This window comes from Giraffa tippelskirchi, chromosome X (assembly GCF_054371585.1).
Source record: "Giraffa tippelskirchi isolate mGirTip1 chromosome X, T2T-mGirTip1v1.2.pri, whole genome shotgun sequence".
Lineage (NCBI taxonomy): Eukaryota > Metazoa > Chordata > Mammalia > Artiodactyla > Giraffidae > Giraffa > Giraffa tippelskirchi.
The window spans coordinates 17,951,244-17,970,149 of NC_137289.1; the positions used below are offsets into that span (position 1 = coordinate 17,951,244).

The 18,906-nt window shown below is 39.9% G+C and overlaps 1 protein-coding gene across 1 annotated transcript in view; it reads left to right on the forward strand.

The window, feature by feature from the left end:
• The window catches only part of LOC145535574 (heparan-sulfate 6-O-sulfotransferase 2-like), a 163,849-nt gene that overhangs the window by 31,786 nt on the left and 113,157 nt on the right, over positions 1-18,906 (forward strand). Inside the window, exons 5-8 of the mRNA XM_081564016.1 lie at positions 11,917-12,038; positions 12,687-12,725; positions 14,525-14,772; positions 15,689-15,812. Of these exons, the coding sequence (XP_081420142.1) occupies positions 11,917-12,038; positions 12,687-12,725; positions 14,525-14,538 (175 nt within the window). The 3' untranslated portion in view covers positions 14,539-14,772; positions 15,689-15,812. The remainder of the gene's footprint in view (positions 1-11,916; positions 12,039-12,686; positions 12,726-14,524; positions 14,773-15,688; positions 15,813-18,906) is intronic.

Consider the following 18,906-nt stretch of genomic DNA (forward strand, 5'->3'; position numbering starts at 1 on the left):
TCTTAGGTTATTGATATTTATCCCGGCAGTCTTGATTCCAGCTTGTGCTTCATCCAGCCCAGCGTTTCTCGTGAGGTACTCTGCATATAAATTAAATAAGCAGGGTGACAATATATAGCCTTGACGCACTCCTTTCCTGATTTGGACCAAATCCTTTGTTGCATGTCAAGTTCTAACTGTTGCTTCTTGACCTGCATACAGGTTTCTTAAGAGGCAGTTCAGGTGGTCTGGTAATCCCATCTCTTTCAGAATTTTCCACAGTTTGTTGTGATCCGCACAGTCATAGGCTTTGGCATAGTCAGTAAAGCAGAAATACATGTTTTTCTGAAACATTTTCAGATTTCCTTGGTGTTTACCTAATGTCTGTTTGCTGTTCTAGTATCCATCCAGGAGACTATACTAAATTTAGTCATTCCATATTATGCCTTGTTTGGTTCCTCTTTGTTGTGACAACTTTTTAGATTTCTTTTTTTTTCTGTTTTTAAAAAATTTGTTTATTTTTTAATTGAAGGATATTTGCTTTACTAAATTTTGTTATTTTCTGTCTATCCTCAATTCATCTTGATTAAGTATACCCATAGGTATACTTAATATCTCCTCCCTTTTGAACCTCCCTCCTATCTCTCTCCCGATCCTATCCCTCTGCGTTGATACAGAGCCCCTGTTTGAGTTCCCTGAGCCATACAGCAAATTCCCATTGGCTCTCTATTTTGTATATGATAATTTAAGTTTCCATGTTGCTCTTTCCGTACATCTCACCTTCTGCTCCCCTGTCCCCACATCCATAAGTCTATTCTCTATGTCTGTTTCTCCATTGCTGCCCTATAAATGAATTCTTCAGTACTATTTTTCTAGATTCTGTATATATGCGTTAAAATATGATATTTATCTTTCTCTTTCTGACTTACTTCACTCTGTATAATAGGTTCCAGGTTCATCCACCACATTAGAACTGACTCAAATGCGTTCCTTTTTATGGCTGAGTAGTATTCCACTGTGTATAAGTACCACAACTTCTTTATCCATTCTTCTGTCAGTGGACATCTAGGTTGCTTCCATGTTCTAGCTGTTGTGAATAGTGCTGCAATGAACAATGGGATACATGTGTCTCTTTCAATTTTTGTTTCCTCAGGGTATATGCTTAAGAGTGGGATTGCTGGGTCATATGGTGGTTTTATTCCTAGTTTTTTAAGGAATCTCCATACCGTCTTCCATAGTGGCTGTATCAATTTACATTCCCACCAACAATGCAGGAGCTTTCCCTTTCCTCCACACCCTCTCCAGCATTTATTGTTTGCAGACTTTGATGATGGCCATTATGACTGGTATGAGGTGATATCTCACTGTTGTTTTGACTTGCATTTCTCTAATAATGAGTGATGCTGAGCCTGTTTTCCAGGTGTTTGTTAGCCATCTGTATGTCTTCTTTGGAGAAATGTCTGTTTAGGTCTTTTTCCCACTTTTTGATTGGGTTGTTTGTTTTTCTGGTATTGAGTTGTATGAGCTGCTTGTACATTTTGGAAATTAATCCTTTGTCAGTTGTTTCATTTGCTATTATTTTCTCCCATTCTGAGGGCTGTCCTTTCACCTTGTTTATAGTTTCCTTTGCTGTGCAAAAGATTCTAAGTTTAATCAGGTCCCACTTGTTTGCTTTCATTTTTGTTTCCATTACTCTAGGAATTGGGTCATAGAGGATCTTTGATTTATGTCAACAAATGTTCTGCCTATGTTTTCTTCTAAGAGTTTTATAGTTTCTGATCTTACATTTAGGTCTTTAATCCATTTTGAGTTTATCTTTGCGTATGGTGTTAGGAAGTGTTCTAATTTCATTCTTTTACATGTAGCTGTCCTGTTTTCCCAGCACCATTTATTGGACAGGCTATCTTTGTCCCATTGTATATTCTTGCCTCCTTTGTCAAAAATAAGGAACCTATAGGTGCATGGGTTTATTTCTGGGCTTTCTACCTTGTTCCATTGGTCTATATTTCTGTTTTTGTGCCAGTACTATTCTGTCTTGATGACTGTACCTTTGTAGTATTATCTGAAGTCAGGAAGGTTGATTCCTTCAGCTCTATTGTTCTTTCTCAAGACTGCTTTGGCTATCCGGGGTCCTTTGTGTTTCCATATGAATTGTGAAAATTTTTGTTCTAGTTCTGTGAAAAATGCTATTGGTAATTTGATAAGTGTGGCACTGAGTCTGTAGATTGCATTTGGTAGTAGAGTCATTTTCACAATATTGATTCTTGCAACCCAGGAACATGGACTATCTCTCCATCTGTTTATGTCATCTTTGCTTTCTTTCATTAGTGTCTTATAATTTTCTGTGTACAGTTCTTTCATCTCCTTCGGTAAGTTTATTCTTATATATTTAATTCATTTTGTTGCCGTGGTGAATGGTATTGATTCCTTAATTGCTCTTTCTGATTTTTCATTGTTAGTATATAGAAATGCAAGTGATTTCTGTGTATTGATTTTGTATCCTGCAACTTTGCTAAATTCACTGATTAGCTCCAGTAATTTTCTGATAGTATCTTTAGGGTGTTATATGTACAGTATTATGTCATCTGCAAACAGTGAGAGTTTTACTTCTTCTTTTCTGATCTGGATTCCTTTTATATCTTTTTCTTCTCTGATTGCTGTAACTAGGACTTCCAGAACTATTTTGAATAATAGTGGTGGAAGTGGACACCCTTGTCTTGTTCCTGATCTTAGTGGGAATGCTTTTAGTTTTTCACCATTGAGGATAATGTTTGCTGTAGGCTTATCATATATGGCTTTTACTATGTTGAGGTAGGTTCCTTCTATGCCCATTTTTTGAAGAGCTTTAATCAATCATAAATAGATGCTCAATTTTGTCAAAGCCTTTTTCTGCATCAATTGAGATTATCATTTGGTTTTTATCTTTCAATTTGTTAATATGGTGTATCAAATTGATTGATTTTCATATATTGAAAAATCCTTGTATCCTTGGATTAAACCCAACTTGATCATGGTGTGTGAGCTTTTTGATGTGTTGCTGAATTCTGTTTGCTAACATTTTGTTGAGGATTTTTGCATCTATGTTCATCAGTGATATTGGCCTGTGGTTTTCTTTTTTTGTGTTGTCTTTGGTTTCGGTATCAGAGTGATGGTGGCCTCGTAGAATGAGTTTGGAAGTGTTCCTTCCTCTGCAATTTTTTGAAAGAGTTTTAGAAGGATACGCATTAGCTCTTTAAATGTTTGATAGAATTCTCCTGTGAAGCCATACTGGTCCTGGGCTTTTGTTTTTTGGGAGATTTTTTTATCACAAGCTTCAACTTCAGTGCTTGTAATTAGGTTGTTCATAATTTCCATTTCTTCCAGGTTATCTATTTTATTGCCATATAGTTCATAGTAGTCTCTTATAATCCTTTGTATTTCTGCATTGTCTGTTGTCACCTCTCCTTTTTGATTTCTAATTTTGTTTATTTGATTCTTCTCTCTTTTTTTCTTGATGAGTCTGGCTAAGGGTTTGCCAATTTTGTTTATGTTCTCAAAGAACCAACTTTTAGTTTTATTAATCTTTACTATTGTTTCTTTCATTTCTTTTTAATTTATTTCTGCTCAGATCTTTATGATTTCTTTCCTTCTAATAATTTTGGGGTTTTTTTCTTCTTCTTTTTCCAGTTGTTTTAGGTGTAAAGTTAGGTTGTCTATTTGATGTTTTTCTTGTTTCCTGAGGTAGGATTGTATTGCTATAAACTTCCCTCTTAAAACTGCTTTTGCTGCATCTCATAGGTTTTGAGTTGTCGTGTTTTCATTGTCATTTGTTTATAGAAATTTTTTGATTTCCTTTTTGATTTCTTCAGTAACCTATTGGTTATCTAGAAACATGCTGTTTAATCTCCATGTGTTTTCGTTTCTTGTAGTTTTTTTCTTGTAATTGATATCTAGTCTCATAGCGTTGTCATTGGAGAAGATGCTTGATACAATTTCAGTTTTCTTAAGTTTACTGAGGTTTGATTTGTGACCCAAGATGTCGTCTATCCTGGAGAATGTTCCATGTGCACTTGAGAAGAAGGTGTATTCTTCTGCATTTGAATGGAATGTCCTGAAGATGTCAATGATATCCATCTCATCTAATGTATCATTTAAGACTTGTGTTTCCTTATTAATTTTCTGTTTTGATGATCTGTCCATTGGTATGAGTGGGGTGTTAAAGTCTCCTACATTATTGTGTTACTGTCAATTTCTCCTTTTATTTCTGTTAGTGTTTGTCTCATGTATAGAGGTGCTCCTATGTTGGGTGCTTAGATATTTACAATTGTTATTTCTTCCTCTTGGATTGATCCTTTGATCATTATGTAGTGTCCTTCCTTATCTCTTGAAATCTTCTTTATTTTAAGGTCTATTTTGTCTGATATGAGGATTGCTACCCGAGCTTGCTTTTGCTTCCCATTTGCATGGAATAGATTTTTCCATCCTCTCACTTTCAGTCTATATGTGTCTTGAGGCCTGAAGTGGGTTTCTTGTAGACAGCATATGTATGGATCTTGTTTTTGTGTGCATTCAGCCCTTCTGTGTCTTTTGTTTGGAGCATTTAATCCATTTACATGTAAAGTAATTATTGACATATATGTTCCTATTGCCATTTTCTAATTGTTTGGGGTTGATTTTGTAGATCTTTTTCTTCTGTTGTATTTCTTGACTATATAAGTCCATTTAACATTTGTTGTAAAGCTGGTTTGGTGGTACTGAATTCTCTTAATTTTGCTTGTCTGAAAAGCTTTTTATTTCTCCATCAGTTTTGAATGAGATCCTTGCTGGGTACAGTAATCTTGGTTTAGATTTTTCCCTTTCAGTACTTTAAATATATCCTGCCATTTCCTTCTGGCCTGCAGAGTTTTTGCTGAAAGATCAGCTGTTAAGCATATGGGGTTTCCCTTGTATGTTACTTGTTCCTTCTCCCTTGCTGCTTTTAATATTCTTTTGCTGTGTTTAATCTTTTTTAGTTGGATTAGTATGTGTCTTGGAGTTTTTCTCCTTGGGTTTATTCTGTATGGAAATCTTTGTGCCTCTTGGACTTGATTGGCTATTTCCTTTTCCATGTTGGGGAAATTTTCACCTATAATCTCTTCAAACATTTTCTCATACCCTTTCTTTTTCTCTTCTTCTTCTGAGACCCCTATAATTCGAATGTTGGTGTGTTTGATATGGTCCCAGAGGTCTCGGAGACTGTCCTCAGCTCTTTTCATTCTTTTTTACTTTATTCTGCTCTTCAGAAGTTATTTCCACCATTTGATCTTCCAGCTCACTGATTCGTTCTCCTGCTTCAGATATTCTGCTGTTGATTCCTTCTAGAGTAATTTCAGTAAATGTGTTGTTTGTCTCTGTATGCTTATTATTTAATTCTTCTAGGTCTTTGTTAATTGATTCTTGCATTTTCTCCATTTTGTTTTCAAGGTTTTTGATCATCTTTACTATCATTATTCTGAATTCTTTTTCAGGTAATTTTCCTCTTTCCTCTTCATTTATTTGGACTTCTGTGTTCCTAGTTTGTTCCTTCATTTGTGCAATATTTCTCTGCCTTTTCAATTTTTTTTTAAGTTATTGTGTTTGAGGTGTCCTTTTCCCAGGCTTCAAGGAAAATTGAGCTCTTTCATTGAAGAAGGTTGAATTCTTTCTTCCTTTTGGTTTCTGCCCTCCTAAGGTTGGTCCAGTGGTTTGTATGAGCTTCATATTGGGTGAGATTTCTGCTGAAGTTTTGTTTGCTTGTTTTTCCTCTGATGGGCAAGGCTGAGTGAGGTGGTACTCCTGTCTGCTGATGATTGGGTTTGTATTTTTGTTTTGTTTGTTGTTTAGATGAGGCGTCCTGCACAGGGTGCTATACTAGTGGTTGGGTGATGCCGGGTCTTGTATTAAAGTGGCTTCCTTTGTGTGAGTTCTCACTATTTGATACTCCCTAGGGTTAGTTCTCTGGTAGTTTAGGGTCTTGGAATTAGTGCTCCCACTCCAAAGGCTCAGGGTTTGATCTTAAGTTTTCCATAGTTCTTTATATATTCTTTTCCACTGGTCAGGTCCTCCTGTCTGCTCTCAGCTGGTGTTCCACATGCACTTTTGTGTCTGAAGGTGTATTCCTGATGTATCCGTGGAGAGAGATGTACTCCACGTCCACCTACTCCTCCACCATCTTGTTCTCCTTCACAATTATCCCTTCATTCTTTTTTTGATTTTAGTAATTGAGTCTTCTATTTTGTTTGTCAGTTTAGGTTAATGTTTGTCATTTTTGTTTAATCTTTATAGAGAACCAACTTTTGGTTTCACTGATTTTTATTTTTTCTTAACTCTCAATTCCCACTGTAGTCTGTAATATTTCTTTTCTTCTGCTTGCTTGAGGTTTAATGTGTTCTTTATTTTTAAGTGCTTTGCAGTAGACAGGTTATTGAATTGAGATCTTTCTGTTTTTAAAAAATATAAGCATTTGCAGCTCTATAATTTCCTGTAAGCAGTACTTTAGCTGCATCTCATAAGTTTTGGCATGTTTTATTTCATTTAAATTATCTCAAAGATTTGCTAATTTCCCTTGTGCTTTCTTCTTTGAACCATTGGTTATTTAAGAGTTTATTGTTTAATTTCCACATATTTTTGAATTTCCAAATTTTCTTCTTTACATTGTTTATAATTTTATTCCATTGTAGTCAGAGAACATATGTTGTATGATTCATTCCTTTTAAATATATTGAGAAGTATTCCATATCCTAACATATGGTCTGTCCTGGAGAATGTTCTGTGTGCATTTGAGAAGATTATATTCTGCTGCTGATGGTGAAGTGTTCTGTAGATACCTGCTAAGTTTTGATGATTTATTGTACTGTTTAAGTCTTCTATTTCTTGCTGATCCTTTTTTGGTTGTTCTATCCATTATTGAAATTGGGATACCAAAGTCTCCAACAATTATTATTGAGTTTTGTATTTCTCCCTTTAAGTCTGGCAGTTTCTGCTTTATGTGTTTTTGGGCTCTGTTGTTAGCTGCATGTCTATTTGTGATTAGTATATTTTCCTAATGCATTATTCCCTTTGTCATTATAAAAGTTCCCTTTTCATCTCTGGTAACATTTATTAAAGTCTGTTTTCTCTGATATTGGCATAGGCAACCCATACTTCTTATGGTTTTTATTTCCATGATATATCTTTTTTCCTCCCTTTTTACTCAGATTATTTCTATCTTTAAATGTAATGTGTATTTCCTGTGGATAACTATATTTGGACCTTGTTTTTTCTAAAAAACAAAATCCATCTGACAGTCTGTGTCTTTTGATTGAAATATTTCACCCATTCATATTATTGATAGCTTGATTCAAGTCTGTAACATGACTTGTTTTGACTTAGTTGAAATCTTTCCCATTAACTAATTCATTCAGTATGTACTGAGTACCTTTCTATATAGCAGGCACTGTGTCAGGTCGTGGAATTACAGAGCTGGCAGTACCATAGCCACTGACTTTAGAGAGTTCTCAGACTAGTGAGGGGAGGTAAATATTAAAAAACAAATAGAGTGATCAGTGCTATAATAAAGGGGAACATGGGTTGCTGTGATGATGGAGAGAAGGGTATCTCAAATCAGGAAAGACTCTGCTGAGGGAGGTGACTCTTGAGCTGTCTCCAAGGATCTCCAGACAAGTGACAGGGTAGAACCTCAGGAAACAGCATGAGTAAAGGCACAGCTACATGAGGGAGTAGGGCTTGTACTTAAGGGCTGGGATGAGATCTGTGATCTCAGAACTAGATAGAAGCCAGGGCACATAGAGTCTTGCAGGGCATGAGCCTATTTGGACTTTATCCTGAGAGCAGACAGAAGGCATTGGGACATTTTAAGCAGGGGAGTATCGTGCTTTGATTTTAACTAAGTCACTTTGGCTGCCGTGTGGAGAAGGGACTGGAAAGAAGTAAGAACACTCAACAGGGAGCCCAGTTGGAAGGCTGTGGAGTTGTGCTGGGAAGAGAGCTTGGTAGCTTGGCTTGGAAGAGTGGCTGTGGGTGTGTAGTGAAGTCCAAGTCGCTCAGTCATGTCCGACTCTTTGCGACCCGATGGACTATATAGTCCATGGAATTCTCCAGGCCAGAATACTGGAGTGGGTAGCCTTTCCCCTCTCCAGGGGATCTTCCCAACCCAGGGATGGAACCCAGGTCTCCCATGTTGCAGGTGGATTCTTTACCAGCTGAGCCACAAGGGAAGCCCAAGAATACTGGAGTGGGTAGCCTATTCCTCCTCCAGCAGATCTTCCCGACCCAGGAATTGAACCGGGGTCTCCTCCATTGCAGGCAGATTCTTTACCAACTGAGCTATCATGGGCGTGTAGAGGTGAGAAGATTCAGGAGATATTTAGGAGGAAGACTGGAAAGAATGTGGTGACTGAAGGCTATGGATAGTGGGGATGAGAGCTGGGGCAAGGAATTTCCTCCAAGGTTTCTGGCTTGGACAGACTGGAGGAAGAGCTGTGATGGGCAAGGGGATGGGGGATGAGGCTAGTTTTATACACATGGAATTTGAGGAGACTATGGTGTCACAATGTTGGATGCCCAGAGGTAGTAGATTTGCGGCTTGAGGGCTCAGGGCTGCAGATATAGGCTCAGAGTCACAAGGTGCTAATCTTATTAGCTCATTTAAAGTAATTTCTAAATAATAAAAAATGAATTTTATTTGCATTATATAGACAAATTGTTCTTACTAGTTGCTGAGGGTAAAATCAGGGTAACTGGATCTAAATGATAGTAGAAAGAATGAGACAAGACTGTTGGGAACAGATTGACAAGAGGAAGCCATGCAGAATGGTGTGAAGGCCTTGCTGGCCTCCGCCTAGCAGCAGGACTGTGAGTGAAGGAGAGCCAGGGCACCTATCAGCCTTGCCATTTGGATGCCCATTGTTTCCCATGGCATGTACCATGCATTGGGGAACAAACGCAAATTTTTGCCATGAAGTACGTGCACTGAAGAATCAATACCTGTCTTTATTTTTTCTTCCCTTTCTCTACGACTCTGCAAAAGCTTAGATTTGTCTAGATCACAGTTGTCCAAGGAGGAGTAAGAGTGAAAATTTTAGGGTAAGATAAATAACATTATGGACATTGTCTATAAGTGGTCAAATTATTAATGGAGACATTTATTCTCAGGAATCTAGAGTCAGCTATTCCATCTTTTTGAAAAAGGGGCTTTATTGAGGTATAATTGATACACAAGAAACTGCACACATTTAATGGATACAATTTGATGATGAGTTGGCACATAGGATTAGGGTTCTCATTTCTGTGACATCATTGCCACAGTCAAGTTAATAGTCAAATTCATCAACTCCGAAACTTTCCTTGGGTCCTCCTTCTTATGAGTATGGTATGGTAAGGACATTTACCATGAGCTCAGCTATGTCATCTTTACCCTAGGATTTGGAGTCATACAGACTTAAGCTAGGTGATGGCTGTTTCACTTACTACTTGTGAGACTTTGGGTAAATCACTAAATCTGGTTCTGATCTTTGATTCCCTCATTTGTAAAATTTGTAAAAACTTCATAGGATTGTTCTGAGGCACAAATGCTATAAGGTAAGTGAAAGGGCTTTATAAAGTATAAATTGCTATTTTGGTATTATTTATCATTTAGCTTTCTGATTTGTAAAATGTCAAAATGTTATCAGAAAAACTGAGTGTTGTTAATATCACAATGTATTGCTTTATTTAAAAGCTACTCATTTAGTTCATTTTTCTCTAATAACAAAGAATATCATTAAGTGGTTATTGGTTATCTATGTCTATGTTCCAAATCTCAGACTAACCAAGGGCTGATTGTATCTAGTTTTTCTCCAGTCTCAGAGGAACATATATGAGGGTATCTATTTATGACTCATTTGCCATTTCAAATATTCTTCTATAAAAACCTAAAATGTTTCAACTTCCATGACTTCGTAGCTATCATTACTCTTCCCTTTAGCTTGAAATGCTTTAATGGTCCCCAAACATTTAGATTATCTGATTTTTGCATATATTAGATGAAGCTTGGAATCATTAGTGTTTTCACTGTGCTCTATAAATATTCCTGGTTTCCAGCCTGAGCTGGAGATATTAAGAAGAGATGAAATTCAGCTCAAGTGCATATCCAAAGGATTTTGAGATAGTTTAGTTTACCTTTGATTATGTGGGACAGGTGAAGAACAAGACTTTACCGAATGATAAATTTTTTTAAACTGGGGAATAGTTACTGTAAGGAGTCATGTCATCTTTGCAAGCTTTTCAATCCAGTGCTGGATTCTAGAGGGGAAAATAACATTTTTGCAGAAATTGGGGCACTGCAGAAATTTTATGGAGCTCTGTAGACATTTTCTGATGCCTTGATATCTGTTTTTTTATTGTACATCTGAGTAATCTATTTACTAATGCTGTTACATATGGAGAGGGGCTGTGGTAGATGGTCTTATCCCTTAGAGTATGGGTTCCCAGGTTCCATTCCCAGCTCAGCACAGTGACTCTGAACAAAGCCCCTAAAGTTTTCTCTGCTTCTGTCTCCTTAATGGCAAAGTAGAAATGAATACTTACTATCACTGAACTCATGAAGATGCTGAATTGATAATCAGATCATGCCTTAAAACCACTTTGAGTTCTACTGAGAAATATTTTGTTCTCAAAATAAGCTGAGTCTCTGGTTTTGTAAGTTTAAATATATTGTCAAGAAGTGAATCCTTGGGGGAGCAAAACTCACAGACCATAGTGACATTAGCAAACAGAGATGGAAAAGATGACATTGAAGAAAGCGAAGAGGACTTTCTAGTCAGGAGGGAACCATTGAAATGCTGCTCAGATTTAGATAAGGACCATGGCCTGGTGGCTTGATGGCTTTTGCTCTCTTGTTGGTAATGAATTTGAAGGGATGGGATAAATGGAAGCAACCACTGATTGAGCCAAGGTGATACGCTCTCTATCCACCTAGTGACTTTTTGAAAAAGTATTTAATTGTTCACATGCTATTGCTGCTTTAATGTCTCTTTGACTTTACGCCTTTCAAAGATGTGACCTGTAAGGCAGCAGATACAAATGATAGCTCATCAGCATCTAATGGGCCAATGATGTACCCTGGCAGATATTCTCCTACTTCCTCCTTCCAACTACACAATTTGAAGAAAGAAGCCCCGGGGTCCTGACTAAGTCATCGGTATGACTACTTGAAGGATGATGTGGGCTTCTCATTGGCTGAGCAGTTTGAAGAAAGGCCTTCTGCATGCAGCCTGAGCCTGTTCAAGCAGGACCCTGGCTGGCTCTTGACTCGAGTATGAAAGTAGGAAGATGAACTTGTAGCATGTGAATATATCAGACATGGCATTCACCACACCATTGCCTTTGAAAAAATTTTTTTTTGGTAATACCAGATGTGAGCTCTCTAAGGCCAGGGACCGTCTTTCTTGTCTGTCTTCCAGAGCCTTTGTCCATAGCAGTCAATTAATGTTTATTGAATGAATAGAATAACTTTCAAACACCGTAACTCCAACCTGTCAAAAGCCAAACCCAGTTTTGTCTTTCAGTGGATGGCCAGTTTTCATATGAAGCTGAGTGCTCTCTGAACAGCACTTCCCAACTTAATTCTGTGGACATGAATCAACTGGGATCTGGTTAAAAATGCAGATTCTGAATCAGTAGGTCTGAGGTGGAGCCTGAGATTCTGCATTTTTAGCAAGCCTCCCAGGTGATGCAGATGCTGTTGGTCTGTATACTGCACTTCAAGTATCAAATGTCTAGACCCGGTCTCTGCAAAACTTAATCTATCATCAAGCCTTGTTGAGACTATCTCTTCTGCCCCAATTCTGACCGTTAATCTCTGTTTCTGTTGCCACCAATTTATCTGAAGCCTTCATATTATTTTGCAGGGATTTGTGTCATAGCTTTCATCTAATCTCCCTGTTTTTTTCCCCTCCACAGCATTCTCTGCACTGCAACCAAGGTGATATTTCTCAAATACGTTTCTGATCGTGCTTACGTTTGTGACCTTCTCTGCAGGGTAAAACAGCAAACCCTCTGTTGCTACACTGTCTTTGTATTAGGTGAGAGCAGGGGCAGGAGCAAAAAATGTGAGGTTTGAGGAGCCAAGGGCTTATAGTGATGGTGGACCAGTATTAGGGTCCAATTCACGCATACAGGGCTGCCTACAGGTACTCGTCCATCCATCCATTTATCCATCCATCCTGTGATGCTGTATGTATGCTTAGTCGCTCAGTTGTGTCTGACTCTGCGACCCCATGGACTGTGGCCCATCCATTTATCCAACCAATCATTTATGCAGCCAACCAGTTGGCCATCCGTGCATCCATCTGTCTGTCCATCCGTCTGTCCGTCCATCCATCCATCTGTCCATTCAGTCAGTTAGGCAGCTGGGCAGGAACCCAACATGTTAGGACCATTGGCTTTTGGACCAAAACAGTCAAATAAGTGTTTGCATGCCATTTATGGTAAAACCACAATAACTTGATACCCATTGTTTCAGATTCTTTGGCAGATGAAAGTTTTTTGAGGTGAAAGGCATCTCAAAGTTTTCCAGTCTAAATATCTGTTACTCTGGGCCCATCAGTCCAAAATCCCTTGCTCCCATTCTTTTTTCACTTGAATTACTGAGAATGTTAGTGTACACTGAATAGCAATTTGTTACAAATCCCGTACCATAAAGATTATTTGCCATTTCCTTTTTCTTTCAGATTTGTCTTGCTGTGCTTTGATCCAGGGTTTGGTAGATGGTAAGTGTGTGCAGATTCTCAGTGAGGTGTGAGCTTTGCTGACACTGAACCCATCCCAGCCATGGGATGTAACTGGTCCTGTCACAGTGCCAGGGTGGCTGTGGCTACGGTAGAATGTCACATTTCCTGGATTATGGCTTTTTGTTTTGGCCTTAACAAAGGAGCCCACCTGTGTTTGCTGATTTTAGGAGATAGGGAGAGGAGGAAGGAATCCTCTTTTTTTAGTGGGTGGATGGGCAGGAGGAATCTATCACAGGAATTCTTAGGTCACGGCTGCTTTTCCAGTCTTCAGCCAGCACCTCTCCATCCCCACTCTGGCTCCCATCTCAGGAGAGAATGCTGAGCTCCGTTGACGTTGGGTAGCATTTGTTTTCTTCCCACTTTAATTTAGCAACTCATCACAGGGGTTGTTCTTTGTTCATCTTTCCTGGGTTTTTTGGTACACTGACTAATGCTTACAGCTTGCCTACTCGAGAGAGAGAGGTGCAGGGAAGATCCATCAAACGAGATCTTAAAGGGTAAATTAGTTTTTCAAATGTGTTCAGGCAGCTTCTGTTCACTTCAGTGAGAAGAAGTGCTTCCAAGGACAGAAATTTACCCAGTGAAGTGCCTCCCAAATGCAGCAGAGCAATCATGCTTCAGATGGCTATTTTGCAGCCTGAGCGTCCGGTTCTGCTTAGATTTCAAATGACCATTTAAAACTCAAGCGTGAGGGGGAAAATGAAGTGCATTTGACTTGAAGGAATTTGCTAATGGAACATCAAAGTTTTAAAAAGTGTACCTTCGCATGCATTATTGGAGGGTTGTGAGGGGAGGGTGGCAAACGGAAACCTTACAGAATACCTTTTTTTCAATCATTTCACATTTTCTTTAGTTTTTCAAGAAGACACAGGAAATATCTCATATAAAATCTACACTGTATTTCAGGAAAAAAAAAAAAAAAGGAGAACTTGTTGCTTGGACTTTAGAACTCAGTCCTGCAGTCCCGTGTGTTCATAGAGGTCCCAAGTGAAAATTTTTATCATCAAAATTGACTGATTTAGAACAGAGTGTTTGTGACTACCTGGTAGCAAATTTGAAAACTACATCTTATCTTTTATCCTTTAAATGGCATCGAAGTATGGTTGTGCTTACAGAATAAAATGAATATTCTGGCCACTTGCATTAAGAGATCAGCCTGTTTTTACATAGTGACCTTTGGTGATAGGTCCTTGCAGAGGTCTAATCTGCTAGCTGTTAACTATGGGCCTTGATCTGAGGATTCCCCCCACCCCACCCATCACACACATCTTAAAGAGTCCCTGCCACTGCCAAACCAGGAAAAGCAAGCTATTCTCATGAGCCCTTATGTGCTCAGTCACTTCACTCATGTCCGACTCTTTGTGACCCTATGGACCGTAGCCCACCAGGGTCCTCTGTCCTTGGGATTCTCCAGGCAAGAGAACTAGAGTGGGTTGCCATTCCCTTCTCCAGGGGATCTTCCTGACCCAGGGATCTAACCCGAGTCTACTTGCATCTCTCGCATTAATAGGCAGGTTCTTTACTGCTAGCGCCACCTGGGAAGCCCATATAAGCTCTTAAAGAAAACATAATTAGGCAGATGACTTTATGAAACATCAGTCGATTTAGCCCACCAGCCAGTAGGAATTATTCCTTCATCATATGCTTTTCTAGACAGGTCTTGTTCCCCTCAGTTAGCAGGGAAATTCAGGACTGACTCCCTAAAGAAGCAGCATGGGTTTACAGTCAGCCCAAAGGTGTGATCAGAAGAGTTAACAAGGCTTTCTTACCTTCCGCAGGTCATTTGTTCTGAGCTGTGGTCATCATTTGCTTCCAGCACAGGAGTGTTAAGCTGAGGGGGACTGTTTGGCTGGCTGCCAGCAGGAGGTAGGGCTTTATTTTGTTTTTCAGAGTAAACAGAGCAGCCCAGGGCTTCACTGAAGACCACCCAGTAAAGGAGACCGTGCCTTACCTGAGCACATTCCCAGGAAGCAGCAGATGTGCTGCAGTGGAAATTTACTTCTGAAGGCTTTCTTGAGGGGAAGAGGTGAGAGAGATGCCTCCTGTCTTGACAATGTTGGCTGTCCATGTGTTTTATATGTCGGGTCACACCTACAGTTTCATGGGACAGAAGATGTCTGCTCCTATGAAGCTGGAAAATTGACCTAATCCAGCCTGTTTCTTCTGCCAGGGTCCAGGGAGAAGGTCATACAGTTAGTTACCAGGGACTTGGCACTGGCACTTGGGCTTCTCCACTACCTATCAGGTGCTCTTCACCAAACTGTAATGTTTCTTCTCTGGGGTTGTATTTCATCTCCAGTAATTTTCCTCTGCCCTTACTCGCTTTGCCCACAGGTGTTGTAAATTCTTATTAGAAGTTAGCAGCAAGAGTGATATTCTGTGTTATTATAGCCATTTGCATTTTACTGAGCTGTTTTATGGCTTTCTATCTTTACCATAGCTTGTGGGTGTGGCAAGGGGGATATCATTCATTGTCCTTATCATCATTGTCATTATTATTAATACTGTCATCTTCATTCCATGGGCTTCCCTTGTGGCTCAGCTGGTAAAGAATCCGCCTGCAATGCAGGAGACCTGGGTTCAATCCCTGGGTTGGGCAGATCGCCTGGAGAAGGGAAAGGCTACCCACTCCGGTATTCTGGCCTGGAGTCGCAAAGAGTCAGACACGACTGAGCGACTTTCACTTCACTCCATGGATGAGGAGACTGGGGCTCGGGGAGGATAAGCAGATGGCTCAAGGTCATACAGGTGGTGATAGAGCTGAGATGACTGTCCCTGACTTCTGACTTCCTCAATGCCATGTTATTGCACATCAGTGTGCGTGCGTGCTCAGTCATGTCCCACTCTTTTCATGACCCCATGGACTGTAGCTTGCCACGCTCCTCTGTCCATGGGATTCTCCCAGCAAAAATACTGGAAGGGGTTGCTATTTCTTCCTCCAGGGGATCTTCCTGACCCAGACATCCAACCCGCATCTCCTGCAGCTCCTGCACTGGCAGTGGATTCTTTACTACTGAGCCACATGGGAAGCCCTGTTACACATCAAAGCAAAATGTGAATCTAAAGGTAAATCTTGAGAAAAATGACATTGACTAGATGCTTGCAGGAACATCATTTCACTGCTGAATGCCATTCGCTACATGAGGGAGATTGAGTATCCTAGAAACCCCAAGTCACTGGGTGATTTTACCTACAAGTCTTTGCTGTAGCCTGAGCCCTGAGGACTGCATTGTACCGAGCCTTGGTTATAGTAACAAAGGTAGCTAAGGTTCAGCACTGGGCTGATGGCCAATAGCAATGCTTCCTGCATGACCAGTGAGAGGACCCAACCAAAGAGGAGCTGAGACTGGCTCCAAAGGGTGAGTCTGACGACGGTCCAGTAGCTAATGTGGGGATTAGCTGTTGCTCCGGGTAATGCGTCTCCAGTTCAGGCTGGTTACAGGGGAACCTCAAAGACTCATTTTACTTGTCTCCTCTGTGGTCTGCTGCAATTTTCTCCTTTTTCAGCACATCTCTCCTTTTAAAAATTTAATGAGACATTGTCATTTTTGGAAAGCTGATGATTTTTACCCTGGCGTAGAATTGTTTCTGAATGTTAATACTTAAAAAAAAATGTAATGGAAAAGAAGAAAAGCCCTGCCACTTGTGTGGTCCCTTTCATGAGTCCGTGCCAACTCTGTGTGTAGGGGTGTGAGCTCAACTCAGCAGGCCTTTTGGGTGTCCACTGAGGTTCAGAAGACAAAGATTTGGGACACCAAGAAATTGAATCTTCTTGGCATTAACCGTGGGCCCTTCAGGTCAGGGCTAGTGTTGTTGGTGAGTTGGCTGCCTGGAAAATGGTCCTGCCATTCCTTTGAGTTTCCCTTTGTGGATGAATGGAAAGTTTCCATCTACAAAGCTTTATGATGTTAATTTCACGTAGTTCATGTGGAAAAAAAGCCAAACAGGCAATTATAGGCAAACCACCCTGCAAGTAAACATTAACCACCCTCAATAACATTTGGCAGTTAGGCTGATATTTTGCAGACTGTGGTTTTCCTCAGTTTTGAACATGGAGTCTTCAGATCCAGACATGAGTTAACGTGACTTGGTGCTTGTCAGACGAGGGCCCTTATTCACCTTGCTTGGGTGGTTGATCAGAGTAGTAACCGTCAGTGGATTCCACAACTCCCTGGTTAGTCTCAGCATCTATGTGTGGGTTGTTAAGCTGACAATATCACACAGAAAGTACGCTCGCAGGGATGTAATTGTTAGCAACATGATGGCACCTTATAATGCTTCCTCCCTGTGGGAGAGCAGAATAAGGTAAACATAAGAGCCTGTTTTTATTATTCTTCTTCAATTTTGTAATTAAAAAATTTAAATTGGGATATAATTTCTTTACAATGTTGTGTTAGTTTCTGCCATACAAAAGCGCAAATCAACCATAACTATGTATCTGTCCCCTAACTCTAGAGCCTCCCTCCCACTCCCCCATCCCACCCCTCTAGGTCATCAGAGAGCACCAAGCTGAGCTCCCAGTGCTACACAGCAGCTTCCCACTAGCTATCTATTTTACACATGGTAGTGTATATATCGATGCTACTTTCTCCATTTGTCCCACCCTCTCCTTCCCCCCGTGTCCAAAAGTCTGTTCTCTGCATCTGTATCTTTATTCCTTCCCTGAAAATAGGCTTATCAGTACCATATTTCTAGATTCCAGATATATGCCTTAATATGTGATATTTGTCTTTCTCTTTCTGACCTACTTCACTCTGTATAATAGGCTCTAGGTTCATCCACCTTAGTTCAACTGACTCAAATTCATTCCTTTTTATGACTGGGTAATATTCCAGTCATATATGCACCACAACTTCTTTATCCACTCATCTGTCAGTGGACATCTAAGTTGCTTCCATGTCCTGACTATTGTAAATAGTGCTGCAGTGAACACTGGGGTACATGTGTCTTTTTCAGTTATGGTTTTCTCAGGGTATATGCCAAGGAGTGGGATAGTGGGATTGTCGGGTCATATGGAGTTTGATTTTTGGTTTTGATTTTATTATTGAAGCAAAATGTTCACATTCTAAGGTGAGATGTTTAGTCAATGAGTTTTATTTAGTTCAACTGAAATAATCCCACAATGACTTAATAAGCCTTCATGGGTGGGTAAAAGGACAGTATTTCAGAGCAGGCAATAAGAAGCCTGAGAGAGAGGGAGAGGCAGCAGATAGTGAAAGGTTGCCACTAGAAGCCGTGAATGACCTGGAATTCTTGGCTTTCAGAGGAGAGGAATTTAATCAGGGGCCAGTGATGAGGCTTGATCGCTCAGACTTTTTTGTAATAAAGTTTTATTAAAGTATAAAAGAGATAGAGAAAGCTTCTGACATAGAAATCAGAAGGGAACAGAAAGAGTGCCCCCTTGCTAGTTTTTAGCAAGAAGTTATGTACCTATTCAGTTCAGTTCAGTTGCTCAGTCATGTCCACTCTTTGCAACCTCATGGACTGCAGCATGCCAGGCCTCCCTGTCCATTACCAACTCCTAGAGCTTTGTCAAACTCTTGTCCATCAAGTTGGTGATGCCATCCAACCATCTCATCCTTTGTCGTCCCCTTCTCCTCCCACCTTCAATCTTTCCTAGCATCAGGGTCTTTCCCAATGAGTCAGTTCTTTGCATCAGGTGGCCAAAGTACTGGAGTTTCAGCTTCAGCATCAGTACTTCCAATGAATACTCAAGACCGATTTCCTTTAGGATTGACTGGTTTGATCGTCTTGATGTCCAATGGACTCTCAAGAGTCGTCTCCAACACCACAGTTCAAAAGCATCAATTCTTCGACACTCAGCTTTCTTTATACTCCAACTCTTACATCCATATGGTACAGAAAAACCATAGCTTTGACTAGATGAACCTTTGTTGGCAAAGTAATATCTCTGCCTTTTAATATAGGTTTAACATACCTATTAGCAGGCTGCTAATTAGAGAAAAGAAATGTCTCAAAACTCAGAGAGTGGCACTAGGCCCCTCACCCACAACATGCATTTTGAGATAGCATTGGCACAAGGGGAGTCATTCCGGGGCATAAAACAATTGACATGAATCTTGAGGAGAGGCAAGTTTCCAAGCAAATACATAGTTTCATTAATATAGCTTAAGAAAACATTTCCATGGGTAAAACATAA